The sequence below is a fragment of the Aplidium turbinatum genome, chromosome 14, assembly GCF_918807975.1.
Source record: "Aplidium turbinatum chromosome 14, kaAplTurb1.1, whole genome shotgun sequence".
Lineage (NCBI taxonomy): Eukaryota > Metazoa > Chordata > Ascidiacea > Aplousobranchia > Polyclinidae > Aplidium > Aplidium turbinatum.
Genome location: NC_137485.1, coordinates 11,382,493 through 11,408,948, shown reverse-complemented (window position 1 = coordinate 11,408,948; position 26,456 = coordinate 11,382,493). Strand labels below are relative to the sequence as shown.

At 36.8% G+C, this 26,456-nt stretch overlaps 1 protein-coding gene across 1 annotated transcript; it reads right to left on the bottom strand.

The window, feature by feature from the left end:
* LOC145783007 (WASH complex subunit 4-like) lies at window positions 1–26,456 on the bottom strand. Its single transcript, XM_082594763.1, has 26 exons — window positions 26,359–26,456; window positions 21,836–21,975; window positions 21,124–21,289; window positions 20,698–20,851; window positions 20,106–20,252; window positions 19,671–19,791; window positions 19,261–19,378; window positions 18,870–18,997; window positions 18,402–18,562; window positions 11,940–12,054; window positions 11,239–11,472; window positions 10,641–10,787; window positions 10,142–10,333; window positions 9,523–9,664; window positions 8,507–8,650; window positions 8,061–8,185; window positions 7,766–7,870; window positions 7,091–7,195; window positions 6,626–6,715; window positions 6,132–6,285; window positions 4,026–4,162; window positions 3,722–3,886; window positions 3,340–3,436; window positions 2,859–3,073; window positions 1,962–2,055; window positions 1–785 (listed from the first exon to the last, which is right to left on the bottom strand). The coding sequence occupies exons 1-26, from the start codon at window positions 26,414–26,416 to the stop codon at window positions 742–744; spliced, it is 3,498 nt and encodes a 1,165-aa protein (XP_082450889.1). The 5' UTR covers window positions 26,417–26,456; the 3' UTR covers window positions 1–741.

Below are 26,456 nucleotides of genomic sequence, written 5' to 3'. Positions count from 1 at the left end.
AATCAATGTGTAGCTTTTCGATATGAGCAAAGCACGACAAATCTTGAACAATGAACATAGTCGATAGAGAAATGTAAAATAATAATTGCACATCACATGAAAATCACAAAAAAAACAGTCAAAACAGAAAAACCGACAACAATATGGTAATACAGCAACAATAATGTATTTCAAATGGAGCGCGACTCTATTACTTTTATGCTAAATGAAAGGTTGTAGAGACACAGCAGTGAAGATGATTATTATCAATTGAATTGAATTTTCGAACAGATAATACAAATGCAAAGAATATAGAACTAGGTGGATGTTTAAATATCACATTCTTGCTTGTCTTTGCCCTTGCCAGCAATACATTCCTGCCAAGCTATAAAACTCAATAGGCCTATGTCAGATCTGACAAGCACCCTGCTCCAAGGGGTCTATAATTAAAAAAATAATAAAATCGTAGGCCTACTGGTCACGCATGCGACATGAAAAAGATCCGTCCAAAACTAAGACTCTCTTCAAGCGCATATCTATCACTAACTCATAATAAAAATAATTACACAGGAAAAAAGCAAAGGTAGAACAAAATGTCGGCCAATCACTTATCAAAACTATGTAATCGGCCACCCCACTAGCGGGGACAAAACCGAGTTTGGATGATGATACCAATGAGATTGACAAATAAGAAAATCATCAGCAATTAGTGAGACTCGTTGAATCGCGCAGAATCGTAGCTGAAGAAAACGCTATCAAACTTTATGTAGAAGCAGCAACTTCAGAAGAATCATCGTTGGATTTTCCTGAAATAAAAAACGAAAATATTTCAATAAAAGTACACTTGGAGAATGAGCCCCATTGAGTTGAACGACCTTAGTCGCCTTCTGCATTGCGCTGCGCTTTGACCGACGCCATCTGCTCACCAGAGCTCCGCCGAAGCATCTTCGCAGGGTGAAACAGGATGCGCAGATGGGAAATGACTGCAACAGTCACAGCACTCGCTGCCCAGTGTCCGGGGACTTTCCCTCCAGTTGCAGGATCATGTCCCAGCAACTAGAACAGCAGAACTTCCAAGTGTACCAAACATTGCTGTCCGCTACTTAATAATAGAGTGTGGAAAATTTTTTTTTCATTTGTGGTACCAAAAGAGTTAGAAATTACACATTTCAAAACTCTTGGTAATTTGTTTTTTTTACATGTGGTTGTACTTGTACATTGCAAATAGTAATGATTCTACTCTTATCAAAAAGATTTTCAGCTCCTAGGTCACGTCACCTGTGTGGTATCGCCACGAAACAGACCATGCATGCTTATTGCTTATAACAGCTTAACCGTAAGGCTGGTATAACGAGGGGAAAGACTAGAACATCACACGTCCAGGGCGAAAGAGAAAATTGAATTGAGTCCTGTCTTTGTCATGAGTTACCAAGGGGGATGGGGGGGCTTATATACCAGTCCCAGGTATAACCTGTCCCCCCCACACCCCCATGGTAACTCATGACAAAGACAGGACTCAATTCAATTTTCTCTTTCGCCCTGGGCGTGTGATGTTCTAGTCGTAACCATAACGAGGCACAGAAGCAGGTAACTTCTAACTTGACAACAATATATTTTTCATAACACCTTTTTAAAAGACAAAAATATAGCTGCAAAAATCCGACAGCCACTCCCTTCTTTAGCATCACATGCATGAGAGGATTAATTTATTACCAATAACAGAAAACTTTTATACCATAAAACGATATAACATTATACTGACGGCCACAATATCCTTTTAAAAGTTAAATTACACGAAACAGATTGATTAAAATGTACCGTACCGTACTTTATGATGACACTGAAACAGTCATAGGAAAGGATTGACTCTAAGATATGAAAAGTGATATTGAATAGTTCCATGCCAGGGTGCAACCTGGGCTAAGAATGGCTGTTGACAACCAATCGATCAAGATGATGTTTAAACTCTCATGCATTCTCACCGTCGCTTTCTTGGTTAGCTTCTTCTTTGGCCGACTGATCGGCTCGGAAGAAAATACGAGCGCTACTCAAGGAGTAGTAAAGAAGATCAAACTCCTGAAACCATACCAGCAATTGTGAGTATCAGTGTAACAATCTAAGTGGTTCATGCCAAGACAAAATACAAATTATTTTAACTGAATAACAACCTTTGAATGGTATTTTTTAAACATAAAATAGGCTGCTAAAATGAAAAGTTTTAATGACTTAGTTATTACAATATTACACATATCATGGTATTGAACTACACATGATAGAAATGTACAAGTTTAGTAAAATACAATAAATATTATCTTTCTTGCCTCCGGATAATACTGTATCCTTAAAAGATTATTTCACAAACACATGAAACAAACAAACACATAGCTTTGAACATTCAGCATGGACTAACGGTACAAAATTGCGGGGCGCGGGCACTACGCCATCTATACCAAAACAAGCCACGGTGAAAGACACCAAAGTCCACGATATGTCGGTCTACTGCACAATATTTAAAAAAAATCGGGCCAATCTTGTTGAGGCTCGTCAGCATGACGCAGTCAGCCTGAGAGTAAGCAAGCTAAGTAAAATACTTTATCAAAAAAATCAATCGGACGTACAGCGACGCGTCTAAAGGGCGTCGGTTCAATGTCGCTCAAGAGCATGCGGCTGTCATTGGGCACGCCTGAAGGTGGACACGAAGATTAGCTTTCTTGACTTTCCGTCCAGTTAAACCAAATCTTTAACCGCCAGGCTTAAGCCTGGATTCTACCTAAGAGTCTGAAATAATTTTTTTCATATTGGATGAACAGGCATGATATGTACCTGGCATCTTATTGCACGTAATACACACGACAAGCATTTTTGATTGTAAATTATACCCGCTGGTAAATGTTGATCCTTTTCAAGGCAAGTGCTTTCGTCTGCTGCAGTTTTTCTTCTTCAGCCACACTGGTGCCTCGTTTGGACTTTGGATCGGAGCTAGTGGTTTGCTGACTTCGAATATCAACTTCATATTTTCTACGGACACTTTGGAACCAGTGCAGCGAATCAAACTGAGCATATTGATCAAGTAGCTTGAGAATATAAGCCAAGCCTGCGAAAATAAATAACAAGTTGGCTTAATTCAAAGATTGAAGTATGTGACACCAAACCTGCACTATTTGAGTGCTGCTAATCCACGAACCATTTCTTACATTTCCATGAAACAACATTTTTTTTATACTACAACAGGGAAAATTTTAAATCTTAATTGAGCGGTGAAAATAGAGCATAAAAGCATGGACATAAGGATTTCACAATCAAATAAAGCCCAACAGAAACAATGGTTAAATTGTAGTAATTAATTATCCACTCACTTACCCATCGCAAAACCGTCGTCAGTGAAAGACGCACCTACTTTGTTCTTCTTGCTCATTTTCTCCTTGCAACTGATGATGTACTCCACAAAATTCAGCGTCTTCAGGAAACAATCAGCAAACGTTAACAATACATTAAGTTTCGCTTTCAGCAGCATAATCGTTGTTTACTTCACAAATCTAGATACAAACGACATGTTTTGGTGATGCAGGTTCGTTATAGCACATGGCAAGCGAACTGTGTTCCGAAAGCGAGTGCAAACCGCTACTACCACAGCAAATCCGCAACCAGGTTAATCGTTAGTATCTACATTTATGAAGTAAACGTTAACAAGCTAAGATTACAAGAAACAATAAAGTTGCATTTTAATGGCATGATTTCGCACCAAAGCTGGAATGATGATGTAGAAGTTGCGCAAATGCATGTTCTTTGGGTTGCGAAACTCAGGGCCAAAGACGTCCACCAACATGTGCAGATAGTCCGAGCCCTCCGCAGAGTTCTTCACCAGAGAGCTGATGACGGAGTCGAATTGGGAAAACGACACATTCACCTTGAAAAATTACAAAACAAAAGTTTAGAACATCGAAATAAATGATGCAGAAGATTTTTAGTGAAGTGTCTATGAGTAGTGAAAGTGCTGCACTTTCGTAAGTTTCTGGTTTTAATGTTTTGTTTATTAGCTAACTCACTTCAGAACTCAAATTCTCTTCTTTGGCCAACTCTTCAAAGTTTACAATTTCGTCGAGATCCGGTACAAACCGGATTGCGTTGCTGCAGCAATGTAAGCCGCCCGACCTAACCATTCGAATGTAGCCCATGGCGTTGCCTGCAATGTAATCACAAACGTCAAGTCGTTTTTACCTAAACTTGCTACATTTTAAATCAACACTTCCAATAGCTCATTTAATTTAAAAACTAAATATCAAACTGAGTAGATTTCAAAGTTGAAACTAACTATATCTTAGACGGATGGATGGTCATTTTATTTTTGTTTGGATGCGAAACGCCGAAACATACATAAAACAAAAACTGACAGTGTGCATCCAATGAGAGAGTGCGAAAGACCGTAGCCCTGAAGGCGTAGGAGGTCTTCGAGTCTGCACTCTCTCATTCAAATAGTTACACAAAAGAAAGTATTGCGTTGTTAATATTGTTGCAAATTGACACAAAAAAGAAGAAGGAAGGAAGAACAGAAAAAAACAAAACAAATACAGATACTACAAACAATAATAACAATTAACATAGTCAGGTAGTGGATGTCGTTTTTATAGCTCTTGATTATTGAAGAAGTGTATTTTGCACATTTTACTGAAATATTTGAAGCCTTTGTTCATGTTTTTTTTTCATATTTTGAGGTAAACTGTCCCATACCTTGATTCCCATGCATTTTAAACTTTTTTGAAATAATTGGGTATTTGCTAGTTTAGTATAAAGTGAATTGGAACTTGAACGTCGGGTGTTATACGAATGAATAGATGATACATGTGTAAATTAAGACCTAGATGAAATAGATCATTGGCTTAATTCAGACCTGACGTGGGTCAACGAATGCATTGATTTTCGGTTAGAAGAATATGCTAAAATTATCCAATAAGTTTAAAAGATACAGTGGGTTACATGTGAGTAATTTTTGCTCAGTGTTCATTTTGAGAGTTGAAGTGTCAGAAGGCTTGACAATTCTTTGAAAAAGGCTTGTGAAGACAAAAAACGTCGAGAACTACTTGAAAAATAAAATAATCGTTCATTGGAAGAATTGTTTGTTACTCCTGAGAGCTTTAGCTTTGAAGTAGCAAAACATCTTAGTGACTATCTTACCCATAGGCGCCGACTTTTATTTTTGCACGGGGTGGCGGATAGCACAATATGGCAACCTAAAAACTTTCAACCTGCATGTTCTTGTTTGATTTTTACTAAGCGTGTTTCGTAGATGCAATTGTCTTTTCACACCTGATTTGTAGCTCGACAATTTACAAAGCAACTTTAAAACAAGCACAGGAGGTATGTCGTGAATTTTATTGTTACGTTGCTGCTCTGACACTTAACATTTGGCAAAAGTATTTTTGCGAACAGCAGCTCTGTCAATCCAACTGGTAATCAACTGGTCAAGTTGTAACCGTGAAGCTTCAGCTTGATAATCATTAAAAATTAGGACGTGGTTCAATCGCTGTTGCGCCATGGTAGATCGCAAGTAGGTTTTTATGCGCGTGAGTGCACTAAACGATCGCTCCGCCTCGCAGGTGGTGGAAGGCAACGATAAGTATATTTTCACAATGCAGACCACGTTTGGAAGCATTAATGAAATTGTTACATTGCTTGCAAATAGATCAAGCAGTTGCGACAATCATATGGACTCTATGCTGTAGATTAAAATTTTTCAAAAAAGATTTTTGAGGGAGGGAAAATCTTATCTTATTGATTAATAAATCCCATTGTAAACCTAACAAATGTAACAATGACTTATGACAAGTAACAAATAAAACGATCGCAACAACAACAAGGAAAAAACTCGTAGCCACGTGTTGCGTAATCTTCACGTAGCTTGCTTGATGTTACGCGAGTATCATGCTTGTGACAAAAACAATCATTTTCTTCGCAATACTGTATTGGTTCACCTCTTGCTTTACGTTGACTTGAAGCGAAAACCAATGATCAAAAAAAGATTTAAACGTCCGTTCAAATTATATTTGTTTGCAGTAAGTAATGTAACCTAAACGGGGTGGCCGCCACCCCGTCACAGCGGTTACGGGGTGGCGTGGCCACCCCGTAACCCCGTAAGTCGGCACCAGTGATCTTACCGATATGAGACACAAGCAGTCGAAACTGATCAAGATAGCTGCTACCATCTTGCGACAAGCCAAGCTTCCGAATACCTCGGTTGAACTTATCGGCTTTCTCGTAAGGATAGAGTTGGTTGAGGGCTTCCCTGTTCTCTTTGAAGTCACGAATGTCCTGCCAGTGCACGATAAACTAATTTAAAACACAAATATATTGTGTTTTATAAACAAAATTGATACGTGACACAGTTGATTGCGGAGTGGCGCCCCTTCGACTATAGCCCTTGATTTTTCTCATGTAAAAACAGTATGCTGGTGTCGAGAGAAATGCCTACCGCCATTCGTAGGGCTATGGCCTGCTGAACTGATACAAGAGAAGAATTCAATAATGGACATTTGAAAAGTTGCTGATTTCCTTTCTTAGTTTTTTTTTCTTGGATTTATTTTCGTTTTCAATTCTTACTTTATTTCAGTTTTTTTGTCCTATTATCTTACTTTAATAACAAGAAGCTTACTTTGATCAAGCGAGACTTGATGTGTTCGTCGAAGAGAAATTGAGAAAAAATGTAGAATTTCTTTTTCAGAAATTGAAACGTGAAGTTGACCTGTGCCGTGCCAATATAAGTCAAAATTAATGTCAATGATGATGGATGATGAGTGTCAATAATACTTGCCACACTTCTTCAAACGAAATATGAGATAGTTAAAAAAAAACAACAATAAAGTTTCATAAAACTGATATTTTTATTCGGAATCTTGCTATTCTGCCTAACTTTCATAAACCTTTTAAACAGAATAGCAGAGATTCAGAAAAGAAATACCAAAAATCAACTATCCGAAAAATGTTATGCAGAACAGCAAAATTTCATATTACCAATATCAAAAATTGACCGTTAGAAAACTGAGGCAGACTTGCAAAGCTTTACTTGGTCAAAATATGTCCACTTCACGAAGATAACAAGACTTCTGTAGTGACTTACAGTTGTGTTCATGATCCCAGTGCCATGGGTTCGGATGGAGTTGGCAATATGGCGGATGTTGATGGTGTTCAAATGCTTGTTGTTGCTGGAGCTCTCAACAAAAATCTATTAAAAGAAATGCAGATGCACATCAGTGGCAACACGCATGAGGAATTTGCATAGTGCAGCGAGATGTGAAGAAATAAACAGAAGGCTTTGCAAGACCCTAGGCCAGTTCGTCGGAACAAAGGCATTAATCAAATTGCAGTTTAAATACATTTTTAAAGTTAAACAATACTTCAGAAAACTATTCCCTTCCCTATGGTAGTTTTTTCTTCGATAAAGCCTCGTTTCGGTGAATTTAGAAAGAACAAATACTTCGGTGAAATGTCCGGTTACAGTCGAACAAAAAGCGAGATTGTATGAAGCAGAGTTTGTTAAGTTAATGTTGCGATACACAATTCATTTCAAAAGTGCTTCGTTTGAGCATTGAAGTTGACATTGCACCAAAAATATAGGCATTCGTTTGCCGTTATTTTGCAAGTTTTAAAACTACTTTGTGCAGTACGCATAGTGCGTTAGCCAACGCGCATTACAAACAAGCAAAATGAAAGTTGTTGAAATTGATTGCATTCATCGTAAACTTAGGTCTATTTGCATCTCAAGACTCAGTAGCGTTCAGTACACATTTGTTACCTGGTTGTTGAGGTTGTAAAGGTACTTGGAAACAAACACGTGAATATTTCTCATGATCTCCAGCACATCAAGACCTTGTTCCAATTGTTGGTTGGGTAAATGGACCTGAAGTTGGTTACAGCGGTACAATAAAAACCAATGTTTTATGTGTGAATTGGCAAATCAAAAATTTACATCGATGCATTGCTAAGAGACTTCATGGGCGGCGTATTAAAAATGGTTTTGAAATCTTTTAGAAAACTGAACTAACGACAAAAAGTAGCTAAAACATAAAGCAAACGCAGTGAAATGAGACCTCTTGCATTTCCAGTTGATATTTCTGAGCAGCAAGATTCCGCATCTGTCCATATGTCCGCCAATCGTGCAATGCGACCGTTGTGAGGTTGTAGAAGGTTTGATCCAAGTAGTGAGTTACATAACCTGGTTAAAATGAGACGCCCGTCACTGTTAAATGTAACTCGAATGCTTTATTTATTCTGAGCGTTATAGCTCCATTGTGCATTAATTTTTATTCCTGTTCTTGGTAATGATTAGCGAAAGTGGATGATAGACCTGCCGACAGCTATTCGCACTTTTGAAAAAAGTATCAAAGGCTTAAAATCATGCGTTTTATGATCTTTATAAACTTTGCTGTTCAATTCCATTGTAGGTAACTGCGGCTGGCATTCCTTGAATTGACAAGGTGACGTTTCAAAGCGAAATCTGAGACAAAGCTCCATTCAATGCAAAGCGGCGTTCTACCTCTAACATCGATGAAGTTTGACAGGAATCGGATCGGAGGAATGGCAAGAAGTTGTCGGAGTGACTTGATACCAATCTTAAATGGGTTGCGATCATCCAGCTTCAAGTGTGTGTGGACCGATAACCTCAAATCCATTTCAATTTCTACAAGTAAAACATAAATGTTATCAAACGATGAGTTACATCTCTTCGTAAGATGTCGTAATCGGATTACAAAAACGCGTATTACCAAAATAAAGGTAAAAGCGTCTACAACGGAGCACTGAAAAGCAAAAAGAATACGTTCTAGCGGAAAAAAAATTCTTAACAGGGATGACTTTTTGGTTCATTGCACAAAATAAACAGTTAAACACCTGGCTACTTTGTCGTCCTGATTACTAGGCAATATTTCAAGCTTTACTTGCAATAAAGAATTAGACTAATTATGCCGGATGTACAGCTAAGGTCTTTTCGGTTTTTAAATAAAATGAAAGGTAAAATTAAAGCCAAGAATTCTAACATTCTCAAAATAAACGCAAGACATTGTGTAAATAAGTGGCGGTGGCGGTCCACGACAATATGACGCGGTCCGAATAACTTTAACCTGAATGCCATCATACTAGAAAACTACAATTCTGTTCTTACTAGCCGCAAGAGTCCCACCTCCTCCCTGTTGTTCATGGAATAGCGCCGTATGAAATTAATAGAGGTAAGCCAGACTTACCCTGAGTTTGCCAATATCCTGAGTCCTGACAGACTGTTCCAATTATTATAATTGTTTTACTTTAGACATGCAATGATGGAAGTAAAAAATACAAATTAACTGTTGGAATCTATGTAACATTGCTTTGATTAAAGTTAGAGATTTAATTTTGCTATACTTGCATGAACAACGCACGAACAAAAGCTACAAGAAACAACCAAGCATCGCGGCATTCAGGTATGCCCAGACTGCAAAATCCATAATACGAAACTTTGTTGTCTGGGTAGTGGCTAACGAATCGCGTAATGAAGGCTTGCGTCAAAGAGGTAGTTACCCTTGCAGATCTTGTCCAACAGATTCTGCTTCAAGCAAGTCTGCATTTCATCCTGGTAACTTTTCACGAGCAGTTGTGGAGACGAGAGATGCTTCACTCGCTTCAACTGGGCAACGCAATCTTCCAGTGCAGAAAAGATGTACTGAAGTAATTGTAAAACACAGTTCGCTAAAACTTCTATGCTTTCGTATATATAATGGATAATTCAAACTTACATTCAATTTTACATGGGTGAAAGGTTTGATCTTTTAAGGTATGTTTATTGTAGATTAATGTACTGATGGAAGCAACACTTGCGATTTAGCCTCTTGCGGAAGTCAGTCGTTTCTGATAGACGGTACGTCAGAATAAGACACTTTGTAATAGTTTAGCTAACTTTACCCCAAAAGAGTATCATATTATTGAATTAGTGTGATACTCTCAATTTTTTTCATTGGTATTTGTCTATATGTTCTTTCGTACAGAAACACAACAGAGCCAGAACCAATCCCGAAGATACAATCCGGCCACGATTAAAAAAGTTAGAAAATACAGAGCGCGTTTATGTTGCCCCTGCTCCCACTTATGTGACTATGCTGGACATGACAATAACAAAACATATAGTTAATGAAAAAATTACATGCAATCTTGAAGCATCTGCAGGGTCGTGTAGCAAGCCGTCCAAGTAGTTGGCAAACAGCGCTTTATGCCAATACAAGGAAGATTGGTCGGAAGCGAGAATTGAAGCCTCTAACATGCCGACGGTACCGATGGTTTGCAGCCGCTCCAACTTGGTTAGAATGGTTATCAGTTCGTCTTCGCGGAGTACTTTCTAGAAAATAAAATTTCACATTAAATTTACAGCTTTACATATTACATATTAATGTAATAATGACTGGGCTGGATACAGCTTTGCGAAATTAACCCTTTTAACAACAATTTAATGACTTCACCAATAAATTTAATTGAGTATCACTTTTAGGTACCACAGCGTGTTATTTTTTTCAACAAGCTCAAAGACTACCATCATGCTATAACCAAGACAATTTCAATACAGTTAAACGCAGAAATCGATGAACAGAACCGTACAAAAACCTTTAAGGCGAGAATAGGCATAGGGCACGAATATGGTCCCTTACCGCCTGGTTAGCAACAGAGAGAGCAAGCTTTGAGACTATCAATCTCTGGCTAGTTGGAGGACCATTGACGCATTGTTCGCACAAGACGAGTGCAGATAATATGTCAAGCCGACGTTCGCTGTATTTCTTGTCAGTAACAACCTTCCTCTGTAAAAAGTTAAAAAAAGGTGTAAGATCTTATAAGGAAAAACTGGACGTGTCCCGCACCTGTTGGTTCGTAGACGTTTTACCATAGTTTAAAATTCTAGTTAACAGTTTAACTTATAAATATTTAATTTAACTAAAGCTTTAATAGATAACAATTTTAATCATCATTATTAAGTTGATGATTAAAATTGTAATAAACAATTTTAATTCTAGTTAACAATGCTAGTTTAAAATTAGTCTTACATATACTAAAGACCAAAATAAGCATAGAGTGGACATCAAGCGATGCAGTAAAAAGATGGCGGGATGACATTGAAGATTGGCATCACCTGAATGAGAACAACGAAAAACAGAACGGTGTGGAAACGTATGTGGATGCCATCTTCCAGCAGTGGCCTGATGAGTTGATGATAATACTAAAAACTATATTACATGAGCAAACAACAGTCACCTTTGCCCCTTGTAGAATGTTTAGTATTTGATATTGTATGTGCTGAATGATGTGCAGGCTACTCTCAGCAACGGACACTGAATGACGGTAAAAACATTCCACTACGGACTTCGCTAGCGCCATCATGCGGAAGAGCGAAAGCACTTCGTTGGTGGTCATGGGCTTGTTGGTATTGGCGTGCAAATTCATAACCGTTTCAATCGTATGACGTAGACCGTGTGCGAGGGAAATCCCCTGAAATCAAAACAAGAATCAGACGATTGAAGAAAAACCAGTTCAAACTAGAAAAAAGCAGTTCTTTATCCAAGTCAAGGTTTTAAACCACTGAGACATGATCATGTTTAAACAGACAGTTTAACGTTTTCGGAAGTTGTTGCCAATCAATGCTGTTGGTCTAAGTTCTGCTGAATGGAAACTGGTGCTGTTCTATAAGCGTGCTGTTGCTTAACCAGGGCTGTGGAGTCGGAGGGATTTTGGTGTCTGTAGTCAGCCAATTATAAATCGAGCAGTCAGAGCGGTATATTTTTCGCTTGACCCCACAGCCCTGTGCTTAACTACTAACTCCAAACGTTAAACAGCCGCTTCTTGTATGGTACTGGTATTGCACCCATGGGACATTGTTGGTATGTAATATATCATCAATGTAAACACGCGAGGTATACTGGATATATTGACAACATAAACAACACACAGTTCCATACTTCTCTAAATGTTTTGGCCTTTTCTGCTAAGTGCTCCAAAGATTGGTCTCGTTTTGGACAAGAAACCATCTTCACAAGCCAATTGTTGACAGCTCCATAATAGCTCTGGCACTCTCTATCAAAGTATGGAGAAGCCCATCAAACGCAAAAGTGCAAAACCCAAATTAAGCAAGGCTACTTTGAAGGGTGTATGACCGTATCTAGTGTCTGAACTCCAACGATCATATACGATAACAATTAGTGAATAAATGTACTTAATTACTTATTGATTTGTCGTCGAACAAAAATAAATACATCATGTGCAATAGGGTGGTCCTTAAAAATTTTTTTTTTGAAAATTGAATGGGCTACCCCTGATTATTGTTACATATGATGAAAAAACACCTACAAAAAAATTTCATCCGAATCGGAAAAAATTTAGAACGTGCTACCGCACATTAAAAATCTGGAAAATTCAAGAAATTTTGCAATTTTCTTGATTTTTTTAGAAAATATTTTAATGCCGCTAATGGATAATAAATGCTCAAACACAACTTTATATGACAGATGAAAGGTCTTAAACACTATTTAAACCTATTTGGGGATCACTGGGTAATGATATGAGCTTGCTGGCGGACTTTGAAAATCGTGGAAAATTCAAGGAATTTGGCGATTTTTATGAATTTTTAGAAGTTTTTTTAATGGCACAAGCTAACAGCAATAGGTTCAAATGCAAATTTATGTGATATAAATTTTATTATTTCTCCAGGAAAAGGTGTACTTTAAGCATTAGCATTGTATTGAATTCTTCAAATTTATGACTTCAAAGACAGTTGGTCGTCATCAAGATGAGATATGGCTTGTAGGCAACTACAAACGTTGTCTCACTGGAGTGAAGCTGCTATCAAAAAAAGAAGGTTAGAGAGAGTTCCTCTGCACCATCTGACATGGTATTAGATTTCTGGAAAAGAGCGAAAATTCCTTGCAAATTGAAAAAAAAAATTGATTGTTACTATTGAAAAACTTGTGAACAACTGGCAGAAACTGAAGAAAAATAAAGAAAACAAAGCAAAACGTTCAAATACTGCAAAAAACAAGAAAACTAAATTTTCTGAAGACTTAGACAGATTGTTTGATATAGCACATCCAAATGCCTTGGAACTAATGCAAATTCAAGAAGACTGTGAGTTTTTAATTACTCAAAGAGAGAAAGGGCGAAGAGATACCATGGCTGAAAAAGATATGACTTTGGCCCGTAAAGAAGATCGAGTAAGCGCAGAGACGCAGAATCAAATAGGACATTTAGAGAATCAGAGACGAGCGGGTGAGGCTTATCAGTGAGTATCATCACGGCTTCTAGTGAATATGTACCTGAAAATGATACAACTTTTACTCCTAATTCACTGAAATTGGATCATCTGTCCTCACCTAAACAAAAAAGAGCACGAATGTCTTTTGTAACCCCGACAATGGTTGCTACTTTAGATCGCACAAAAGTGAGTGACCGCTCTGCTACATATGTCTTTGCTGAAACAGCAAAGAGCCTTGGATATGAAATAGACAACTTCACCATCAACGAGTCTTCAATACGGCGAGACAGAATACAATGGAGGGAGAGTATGGCAAGTAGCATCAAAAAAAAGTTTTCTCCTCATGTGCCATTGACAATCCATTGGGATGGAAAACTTCTGTGCAATATCACAGGTAAAGACACTGTGGACAGACTGCCAGCATTCGTTCAGTATTTAATCCCGTTACAACAATTGGCAGTCTGTCCACAGTGTTTTTACCTGTGATATTGCACAGAAGTTTTCCATCCCAATGGATTGTCAATGGCACATAAGGAGAAAACTTTTCATACTCTCCCTCCATTGTATTCTGTCTTGCCGTATTGAAGACTTGTTGATGGTGAAGTTGTCTATTTCATATCCAAGGCTCTTTGCTGTTTCAGCAAGGAAATATGTAGCAGAGAGATCACACACTTTTGTGCAATCTAAAGTAGCAGCCATTGTCGGGGTTACAGGAGACATTCGTCCTCTCTTTTGTTTTGGTGAGGACAGATGATCCAATTTCAGTGAATTAGGAGTAAAAGTTGTATCATTTTCAGGTACATATTCACTAGAAGCCGTGATGATACTCACTGATAAGCCTCACCCGCTCGTCTCTGATTCTCTAAATGTCCTATTTGATTCTGCGTCTCTGCGCTTACTCGATCTTCTTTACGGGCCAAAGTCATATCTTTTTCAGCCATGGTATCTCTTCGCCCTTTCTCTCTTTGAGTAATTAAAAACTCACAGTCTTCTTGAATTTGCATTAGTTCCAAGGCATTTGGATGTGCTATATCAAACAATCTGTCTAAGTTTTCAGAAAATTTAGTTTCCTTGTTTTTTGCAGTATTTGAACGTTTTGCTTTGTTTTCTTTATTTTTCTTCAGTTTCTGCCAGTTGTTCACAAGTTTTTCAATAGTAACAATCAATTTTTTTTTTCAATTTGCAAGGAATTTTCGCTCTTTTCCAGAAATCTAATACCATGTCAGATGGTGCAGAGGAACTCTCTCTAACCTTCCTTTTTTTTCAACACAATGCAAGTAGAAATAAACTAGCAGAACTGCTCTTTTTGATGGCAGCTTCGCTCCAGTGAGACAACGTTTGTAGTTGCCTACGAGCCATATCTCATCTTGATGACGACCAACTGTCTTTGAAGTCATAAATTTGAAGAATTCAATACAATGCTAATGCTTAAAGTAGGCTACACCTTTTCCTGGAGAAATAATAAAATTTATATCACATAAATTTGCATTTGAGCCTATTGCTGTTAGCTTGTGCCATTAAAAAAAATTCATAAAAATCGCCAAATTCCTTGAATTTTCCACGATTTTTAAAGTCCGCCAGCAAGCTTATATCATTACCCAGTGATCTCAAAATAGGTTTAAATAGTGTTTAAGACCTTTCATCTGTCATATAAAGTTGTGTTTGAGCATTTGTTATCCATTAGCGGCATTAAAATATTTTCTAAAAAAATCATGAAAATTGCAAAATTTCTTGAATTTTCCAGATTTTTAATGTGCGGTAGCACGTTCTAAATTTTTTCCGATTCGGATGAAATTTTTTTGTAGGTGTTTTTTCATCATATGTAAAAATAATCAGGGGTAGCCCGTTCAATTTTCAAAAAAAAAAAATTTTAAGGACCACCCTAATGTGCAAACGTACACACAATATCATGAACAAAGAATGGACGACAAAGTAATTGCGTTGAATGACATCATTCAAACAAAACAAATCGTCGGTCGTCAGTTGCCAACGCCAAGTGGTGGAAGTCCTGCAGGAATAGGCTACTCGAAAGGTTCGAAAAGTATTGGGAGAAAGCGGTTATGCTCTTGGTAAGGCGATTAATGACGTGGTTCAAGGTGCACAAGAAGATTGACTTCCTCATCTTTGACATCTTATCTTCTATTTAATTAAATATTCAACCGCCGGGTGGCAGCCAAGATGAGCAAAAAACATACAACTGAGGAAATTAGAAGTTTTTTAGGTAGAGCTGTGGGTTTGACTGAAGACCAGAATTCAACAATAAACTATAACTAAAGAAAATATTAATAACCATAAATAAATTACTTGAATTACCAAAGTTATACACAATATTGATTGAGGATGTTCGGTAACCACGAAAAATATAAAACAAACTAACTGCTAGGTCATTTTTAAAAAAATACTGTTTTAGCACCACAAATGAAAAATATATTTTCGGTATTGTTTTTTTTTCAAGAAAGAAACAGCAACGTTTGGTACACTTGGAAGTTCTGCTGTTCTAGTTGCTGGGACATGATTAGAGATGTAAAAAAACGTTTTTTTTTGTTTTTAAAAAAAACGAGCTCGTTTTTTTTTTGTTTTTTATCGTTTTTTTTGTTTGTTTTACCTATTTTTTTATTAAATGTCACAATATGCAGCAATTAGGGTAAACTCATTGCAATAGCGTCTCTTTCAACAAAAAAATAGTCTCATAACTCGTATAACATCTTTCAAATGAGACAATATGTCTCTCAAGTCTCAACACACGAGCCATAAAGGTTTCTCATCGTCTCAAATAGTAACACAGTGTCCTATGGTTGGCACATCTCAAGTATTGTCTGTAATTTGGTTCAGCCAGTTGTTAAATGCAGTACCACACTCGTGTACAGTTTCGAAGCCACCTGGGATTTTGGTTAATGGGCATGTTACGTTAGGACCAGGTGGTCAGGGTCCTGTTTCTCTACTTCACAAAGGCACTTTTCACCAGCACACCACACCATTACCAGTACAACGTCAAGAGATTGTTCCAGTTGATGTGCATTTGGTGCAAACGTGATGAAAATCACACAAGCGGTTCTCGAGTTATAAGTGAAATAACCTTAGCCACTAAGTGGCTTTATAGATAAGGAGCAATAGAAAAACGGCCATATCTCAAGAACCGCTCAACATATTTACATAAGTTTTAGCTCTACCCCCATGTTTTATGGGGTGGGCTATCTGTTTATAAATATTAAAACAAATTTTGGCTACTACTTTTTGAGCTAAAAAGAAATTAACCTCTTGTCGTTACGCACCAATAAAACCATGGTGCGTAAATTAAAAAAAAAAATAATTGGGTAGAAGAAAGATTGATGACAAGTTTGGCAAAAGCAGTGTAGTGCTAAAGTCTCAACTTTTAGCCCAAATCACATTTAAATGTAGTGAAAGATGGAAACGTTTTGATGTTTTTTTATTTTCCCTGAAGAGATTCAATAATCCTTTGTGACGTCATAGTCATGTTTGTTTTCCCTTAATCACACCATTGTGCTGTCATAGACATGTTTAAAAGAAGTATGGTTATTGGTTGCACTTAATCCATCCAATTTGAACTAGTTTGCAGAACTTTGAGACTTTAGCACTTTTTTTGTTTTTGCCTAACTTTTCGTCAATCTTTCCTCTGCCCAATAAAAATTTTAAATTAAAGTTTGCATCATGGTTTTATTGGTGCGTAACGACAAGAGGTCAATTTCTTTTTATCTCAAAAAACAGTAGGCCTAGTTCTCAAATGAAATAAGTTTTCATCTTTGATGTTTGTTTTGTATCTTTATCCTGCATTGTGGGAATATGGGTAAAACTTTATTCTTGTCAGGAAAAGCATTATAAAGCATTTATTCACTATGTGAACACTGAGCAGTGCTGAAAAACTCCACTTTAAAGGAAAAATTTCTTCATTCAAGGTTGGTAGAATGGTAGTTACTAGCAATAGTCAACATGGGTGGTGGGCATTTGAAAGGAACATTAACCTAAACCTTTTCTGACAAATGCACTAACTTTTGACAGCTAAAAATATCAGTGATAAGGTCTCTTGCATTATATGTCCCAAATAATCTGCAAGAAGCATCAATGACGAAGTGTCCAATCCAAGATCTTACAACACACGAAAAGAATACTTCTGTTTCAACATTTATAAAGCATATACATCGTTGGCAAGCTATCAGTTACAAAAAATGTTTAAACAAGCTATTGGCAATAGCTTGCATTAGTAAATTACCACGTCCACAAACAAGGTAAATGTGTGTACTGAATACTGCCACCTTGTTTTGTCAAAATTTCGTCAACCCATTGAGTGTGTACAAGAATAACCAGTACCACAGTATACTAACATCATAGGCTAACTTCCATAAAAGGAAAAAGAAATTAACTCATCTACATTATGTCATGTATCAAATTTCATTAATTCAATGTTTGTCAGGTCTACTGCCACAAACATGCCAGAGAATGAAGAAGAAAGCGAAACAACATAGGCCCTCATAGGACTATGCAAGAACATATGCTGCCAAACACAAACACTTAGGAATTTCAGCACACCAATAAAACTATTTTTAGTAATTTAATGTTTTTCAAGAGCACTATAATGAAACTAAGCTGTAAATTGCAAAAAAATTGCAACTTTTTCAGAAAAATATGAAAAAAAACAAAAAAAACCAAAAAACGAGTGTTTTTTTTGAAAAAAAACACGTTTTTTTAAAAAAAAAACGGTTCGTTTTTTTTGCATTTACATCTCTAGACATGATCCTGCAACTGGAGGGAAAGTCCCCGGACACTGGGCAGCGAGTGCCTTGACTGTTGCAGTCATTTCCCATCTGTGCAGCCTGTTTCACCCTGCGAAGATGCTTCGGCGGAGCTCTGGTGAGCAGATGGTGTCGGTCAAAGAGCAGAGCAATGCAGAAGGCGACTGAGGTCGTTCAACTCAATGGGGCTCATTCTCCAAGTGTACTTTTGATGATGGAAAAGACTGTTACTATGGAAACTCTGGAAAAATTTTCAACCATAAAAAAGTAGGTTTGTTCTCTGGCTAGACCTCCAAAAATTTTTGAAATGACTTCAACGGCTTTGAAGTTTTTCAAATTGGAATAGAATTCCTTATCTGGCAACACACATGGCGAAAGGCGCGCAAATATTGCTAGTTCTTTTTGATATTATCGACTGTTTGTACCTTGGCACAACTTGAGCTTTGCTCGAAAGCCACACACCACGAGATTGGGCAGCTTGTTCCTTCATTCTGCTGTCTACCGCTTTGCTGGTTGATGGCATCTTTTTGGCAAGAAATTCGTCAGGAAACAGGGTCACGTGACCAGTCAAGCAAATGCATGGAAGCTGAATACACATTTACTGGTAAGAAATAGACGAATCTTGCACGAAATCTAGGTTTGAAATAATATCAAACACATTAAATAACAATGGCGTAGGCAATTTAAAGTATTAGAGAACAACTACACGCCCAGTCAAGGCGGTGCTAGAGAGAAGTTCAATTACGGATCCAAAGAATGCAGTGTTCTGTACTCCAGAAGTGAAGTTCTGCATTCAAAGTAAATGCACGACACAAAGTCGAAATAATATACCATCATAATGAAATATATCTAATAAAAACATATTCCTTTTAAAGCCATATTGACATTGTCACCTTCTTTTGAACATCCCACAATTGTCTAAAAAGTTTTCTATCTAGCGAGTGGAAGATGTTGTAATGTAGCGCAAACAGCGCACACAAACCGACGTACTCCAGACGCTGATTGGCCTCTGATGACTCGCCTAGAAGTTAAAAAATTTGGTCCAGAAAGATTTGCAACTTATAAAATAAATTCAAACAACTGTGGATTCAATATCTTAAATAACTAATAACATCTAAAAACGTAGAATCAATGTAAAAAACAGCGGAATTTGGTAGCTGGAACGATGCAATTTAAAGACATTTGGTTTATAACAAAACAAAAATCATTTGTGGTCACACCTTTTTTACCCAATTTGACTAAAAATACTATATGAATCACTGCAGAAAGTAAGGCATAAAGTACCGATTTTTGGCTCTATTGTGGAGAAGAGGTTCTTCATATTGTAGCTAAACTCCTCCGCAAAGAAAGTATTTTTCGACACAGGAATACCAGCGTCATCAAAATCTTGGTCAAAACAACTCTAAAGACAAAATCATTTAAATTGTGTAATCATCAATAGCAAATTCAGTTTATTCACGGTGTGTTATATCCCAAGTAAAAGGAACAGCTGTCCGCAGCACATCCCCTGTGCAGTGTGCACCTCAAGTATCAAAATTTTGTCTGTGACCTTCATTTGTTTGTTTGCTCTTATTATGCAGCGTTTGTGAGATGTTCATACTAGGGAGGCCGTTTGCAACATCTATTTTTAGCGCAGTCAGGTTAAGTCAGATCAAAACAGTAGAGCTGGTAAAACAACATTTTTTAATACTTACATACAACATTCTGCTATTGATCAGTTGCTTTTCCAGATGGTTTAAAAGCTTTTCCAATGATTTCAACTTGTCTGGAGCAACTCCAAAGTTCTCTGGGCTATGGTGCACTGATTTCATCATTCTAAAAATAAAAAAAATTATTAAAATGAGAGTAAACTAATTATAATATATAGTTGACGAATAAGTGGGATAATACATTAAAATCTTCTCATAAGCAATCAGTTTCATTACTTTCGTAGCAATTTCTAACATAATGCGAATGCGATGCAAAGTCTTAACGTCATGTCGATTATGACAAAGAAAATGAAGTAAAATACTTAATTATCATGAAAGACAGTTGTGATAGAAAAAGTTGCATTTTATGCGTTGCATTCTTCTGTGAAACAGATAAAAACACTTGCAAGTGCCATTCAAACAAGGAATACCACGACTTACAGTTTATAAGCAGCCCAATCATCATGCAGAAACGAATTGCTTGCAACAATTTCATCCAAAGTGACCACCACTCTCAGTAAAATACAAATATGTTCAAATACGGGAGTGAAATGGACATACGTGCTGTCAATCACCTTCGGCATTGTTCTGAAAAGAATATGTAAGTAATAAATCTATGTTTATCGTAAAATGGTAATTGGCACCAATAGTAATTTAATAAACCTTGTTATGATAACTTGCATTCAACTAACCTTATATTTGCTTTACGCCTAGCCTACTGCAAAGGCTTTGTTAAGAAAAACAGCTTACTGATGACCTTTCAACTGTGTTTTCAAACAAGTATACACATTCTTTAAAATATGCTCTACATAACATTTGCTAACTGTCTTCTGCAGCTGACTTTACTAGCAGCACTACAAACTTTCGCAATTTAAAAAAGATCAACATGTTTAACGCAGAACCAACTATCACTCTTCCAGTGTCGTCAGAATAAGGCAATCGCTGCAAGCCTTCATATCCCCTTGTTTAGATATCCCTGGCTAGAACTAAAAATATCAATTTATGATTAAAGATGGAACGCTATGCCACTTACTTGTTATGGAGGGCAGCCAGTTGTTGTATCACATTCTTGAAAACTTCCCTGCAACGCTGAATAAAGCAAGATAGCTTCTGGAGCAAGGGAAGCATTCGGCCCATTTGTAGCTGTCTACTTCCATCCAACTTTTGCTCACCATCCTCAGTTCCAACTAAAAACAGCATCCTTGTACTATTTCACTTTGGCAAAGTTATTGTTTATGGTATTTGATGTACTAAAATAAAATTAAAATACAAATTATCACTAATCCAAATTCTTTGGCACAACATATTCTGGTCTGCAAAGTTAAAGCAATATTATCATCAGGCATGATTTAAAGTAATGTTGAACCGTGAGGTTGAAGTTTACATACTTTAATCGAACCTTCACACATGTGGCTAAAAATAAAAAAGCACATTGTGTCATATATATACAGACTTTTACCTCCTTCTCCATAAAACATTAAAGGACAATAAAAGTCCACTTTAGCCTCTTTTTCCAGTTTAACAATTTCAGAACATAATGCAGATAAAGCAATCAAAACCTTATTCAAAATTCGATTGTCTGTTCGAATCAAATCAGGTAGAGACACCTTTTCCACAGGAGCAGTCTGCAAGCACAAATCTCAATTGAAAAGTACATTCCATCATTCACGATACCTTCAATGAAACTTTTTCAATGGAATTGCTCAAAATAAGCTTGGATATCAAAACTAATTTTCCACCTACTTGATGACAACTTTAATCTCTCTTGACAGAAACATTGCCAAGTGAACAAACAATCTGATTTATGCATGTAAGCTTGTGCAATGACTTTACACGAAATAGCGATTCATATGGCAGTCTCAAAATGACATGCCACACAATACACAAAAAGATTAATTCTGTTTTCAAACTAAACATTAATTACAATAATGTGCATTTTCATATAGCTTTGTATCTATCACAGATATGCATTGATCTCAGTGCTTTACAACGCAGACTACGTCAGAGCAGCTGTATAGATGCACAGTCAAATACATTGCATGATGCACTGTATGTCAAGCCTTTATTGTGTGAATATGGATAGGCAGCCAAGAACCTTTCAGGCTTCATAAAAAATAAAAAGCACAAAATGAGCAAATAGCTACGAAGTACCAAATCTATTATTTCGTTACTTGTATTGTGATTGAATTCAATCTTTTATCCCATAACTTTGCTTCATCACATCCTAAGGCATCTTCAATGTCAGACAATTGTTGTGCATAGTCTCCAGTAAACTTTACATAATTCTTTAGTTGAAGTTCACCAACTAGTTCTGTTACAATACAAGAAATAAAATCAAAAAGATAATTACATATCTACAGATACCACATAGCAATACACACACACAGCAATTAGTCATAGCTGAAGGTGTATATATATATTTAGTATCTATTCTAGAATTTTTGTTACCAACAAGCAGTCATCCCTGCAAGCAGTGGTGCCAACGTTTAGTTTTCATGCTTGAATGGTTGTTACATAAATCTGCACTCATTCTGCAGGCAACCCTTTAGTTACTTATAAAATAATAGATTTGTTGTAGAATATGATGACTGTATGTATACGGTCAACTGTTCTAATTATGTTAAATACCATTGGGCTGGTTTTTAGAAGCCTACCAACAATTGTGTAACATATAATGCTGGAACTGGTGTACAAGTCTCCGCCTTGGACAAAAATACAATGACATCATAGATTGGAATCGACCAAAAATATAGAGTGAAACAGCTGTTTTGTGTCTTGACTACTTAACTCTGCTTTAGGCTACTATTTTCTAACTCTAACCAAAACCCTCACCTAACACTAAAAATTAGAGTTAGAAAATAGTGAAGTAAAGGGAGTGTATTCATAAACAGCTTTTGATTGGTTGAATGCTGTTCAGTGTTCACACACTTCATCCTATGTATCTTGGATTCTTGGTTGATTCCAATCTTTGACATATAGGCTATATCGCTCACCTAGAACCGAACTATGTTATGTCCGTTTTTCAAGTTTTGAGAAAAACAGAAAAATAGATTTTGAATTGGGTTTTTGTAAATTATCTCCCGATATATATGCAATATTTTATACCAGTGTGACTAGTAATATCTTGCTGGTTGTTGGGCATCATTTATGATACTTTTTAACCACTAGGGTGAGCAATATAGTGTTTTTTTAAGTATCGGACGGACTTAACATTGTTTGGTTTTGAAAATTCTAACTGGTAATTTCATAAAATAACGGACATAGCATATTTATAAAATCGAATGAAGTATTGTAACCACTGTTTTTACATTGAAACAATTTTAGATGGAGCTATAAATTGAGATGGAAGCATCCAGGTAGCAGTTGTAAACTTTTTTACAGTGTAGAACCATGATTTCCTGTTTTGGTACTACACAATCTTTTCACTTGTGTGATATTATGTTCAATTGTTTCTTTGCCATACTCTTACACATCTTCTGCAATAGTGCTATAAAATGTGCCAGGTCTTATTTGGACTTTGGTACATGGCCTCCACAAAAAACCTAGCTAGTAAATAGCTGAAAGATTTATTGCTCAAGGCCGCAATCACGTTTGTTAGATAAAACCATAACTGAGATTTCTGAATATCAAATTTAGCTGCCTAATCACCAACTTTCATCAGACTTTGAAATAATTTCCAACAGCTCAACTAAATTAACATCTGGACATTAAAAAACATCCCAATCATAACACTGTAAGTTATTAAACAATACTGTGTTTACTAAATTAGTTGATCTGACAACCTTAATCATTGTCACAAACCAGTGATGCATTCATGAAACTAGAATTCAAGGAATGGTTAAATAAAATCTCTATGCTAATTTCTAACAGTATCTACAGAACGAACAAACAACATAATGAAATTATAATTAATATGAAATTATAATTATTGTTGTTCGTTATTTGTGCATTTGCAGTTTGTGTATTATTTTGTTGTTTTGTTTTGGATATGGACAGCTTTGTCTGATGCAAATAAATTATTATTATTATAAGGAAAGATAAGAACTCTGCAACCTAAATATCAGCAAAATTGATACTTAGTGTCTCAGAATTTTCAACAGTTCTTTTGAGTACTGTAGTCAAGATGAGTCCAGCTGAAACAAAAGCAAAACTAGCATTGGTGTTCACTGTTCAGCTACTTCTGGAATGTCTGCATAAAAGTGGTGGTGGTGTGGAGGAATGAGGTTTTTTTGCATAATTTTATCAAATCGGCTTTTTTGTCCTTTTTTACTGCCAGCTGTGATTTGCAACATTTGGGTAGTTCCACAACGGCAATGAAAATTCAGTTGCAAGTCGTCTGCTGCTCTGTCGACTTGATTTTATGAAGTCTATCTCACTGAAAGACGACTCTGAATATTTGTACTTGAAGTATAGCTTGACTGGATTTACCTAGCAAAACTTTAATTGCATAATCTTGGTCCACAGTATTTTTTCACCGTCAGAATCAGTGAGCAAGTCTTTTAGGCGCAGACAGTTAGGCGTTGGACCGTTGGTCAAATAGGCGACAACACTGGCATCAGGATATTTAGGTGCGGAGCACTGTGGCACCCGTTCATTTACATGCTATTCTTAGAAAAGTCTGCAGATTGTATCAGCTTGGCAGGTAGGGCAATGCTTTTCACACAAAATGTTATATTGAAAAAAAAATATGTTGTTTCGTTAATGCGCGTGCATTTATTTGTGGTTAGTCATGGCTTCAGTGAGTGAAGCTGCTGTATCTGGCAATGCTTTAGTAAAAAATATACCGTAGGCTATATTCAAGCGGGTGGTAGGCTTGAGTGAAGAATAACTTAGTTTTTCGTCAAAACTCCGACTAGGTTTTTCCAAACCTGAGCTGATACAATCTGCAGACTTTACTAGGAATAGCACCTAAATGAGTGGACGCCACAGTGCTGTGCACCTAAATATCCTGATGCCACAGTGTGCGCACCTATTTGACCGGCGCTTAACTGTCTGCGCCTAAAAGACGTGGACCCCAGAATCAAAAGTTGAGCCTCGAATGATATGTGAGTATTGTGGTGAATCATTCACAAATTTTTTGAAGTCAACAACTTGGCTAAAATCAGTGATTGTCACTATGATAGGATTGGTTTTAAATGACCCATAGCAACCAGCCTTACACAGCCTGTGTCATCCCTGAGCGACACAATGTCAAAAATAAGCTGAGAATTTATCATCAATACATCAACCAGAAGATCACCTTTTCACAACATGTATTATGTCCAGCATTTTCAATCAGTCAAAAGTAGCAACTAGTTTAAGTCCAACATACTATGTTATGTCCAGACACAGTTAATAGGTTGACATTATGTTAAGTCCAGGGAAGGACATAGCACAGTTCTGTTTGAAAATTTTGAAATTTCTGCTGGACTTAACATAGGCTAAAAGCTAAAATAATTGACATAAGAGAAATCTGAGCATGCCATCAGATAGAGCTATGTCCAAAACCCAAGAAAAGTTGAAAAAGTGATTTTTGCAAAAATTGGACATAACATAGTTCGGTTCTAGGTGAGCGATATATTCACATTATAGCATTTAAGACCACAGTGGAGAGACTCCACTGGAGACTTGTACACCAGCTTTGAAATGCTTTCATTTTGTCAGTATGTTTGACACAGATAGGAGTGAAATTTAACATAGGTAGGTGGGGTGGCCTAATTAGATTGCCTTTTTAATTCAATTCATGCCTTTCAATGCTGGCTCGAAGACATTTCATTGCAGGAATTGCAAAAGAAAATTAAACCAAAACTATTCAAAGAAAATGTTTTTACTAAAAAAATTATTTATTGGTGTAAAGCATTTGCAATTTCAATAGCATTCAAAACTTAGTGTTTTTTAAAGGCAGTGGCTATTTGACCGGCTCCGGTCTTTGAATCTGAAACACTATTTGACCGGTCATGACGTCACTACATAAGCGCTTTTTTCTTTTTCTCTTTCAAAGCAACAGACGAGAAGCGCCGATATAAGTTCTAACTTCAACACGTGTTCTTCAACTCAGTCCGTGGCGCGTGCGATACATCTCCGGCTGCCAATCTAGAGGGGATGAGTTCGATACCATCCGGAAGCATTCTTTTTTTTTTTTATCAAAATTTTGACCCGAAGCGCATTTTTGTGGTCAATTTTTAATTTGAGTAGCCTACAGCCCATTTTTTATGTCTTTTCAAATGAGAACTATTAACTAACTTGGACTGTAGGCTACTCAAATTAAAAATTGACCACAAAAATGCGCTTCGGGTCAAAATTTAGATAAAAAAAAAAGAATGCTTCCGGATGGTATCGAACTCATCCCCTCTAGATTGGCAGCCGGAGACGTATCGCACGCGCCACAGACTGAGTTGAAGAATACGTGTTGAATTTAGAACTTATCTCGGCACTTCTCGTCTTTTGCTTTGAAAGAGAAAAAGAATAAAGTGCTTATGCAGTGACGTCATGACCGGTCAAATAGTGTTCAGATTCAAAGACCGGAGCCGGTCAAATAGCCACTGCCTTTTTTAAAGTCTCTGTTTTTGACAAAAGAAACACTACGATAAGCTATTACTATAAAATGGACAAAAATGCCGCTGGCATCAGGGTTAATATATATTTTTTAAAACTAAAAAGTAATTAACTGTTTAACTATACTGGTGTAATGGAAGTGGCTAGTGAGATGACATACTTGCAGAGCTGTCATCGATACGGTCATAAGTTCCATCTTGAGGTAAGTTTCCACTCATTTTCAAACTCTAGGTCAATAAACAACCTGAAACTACAAAC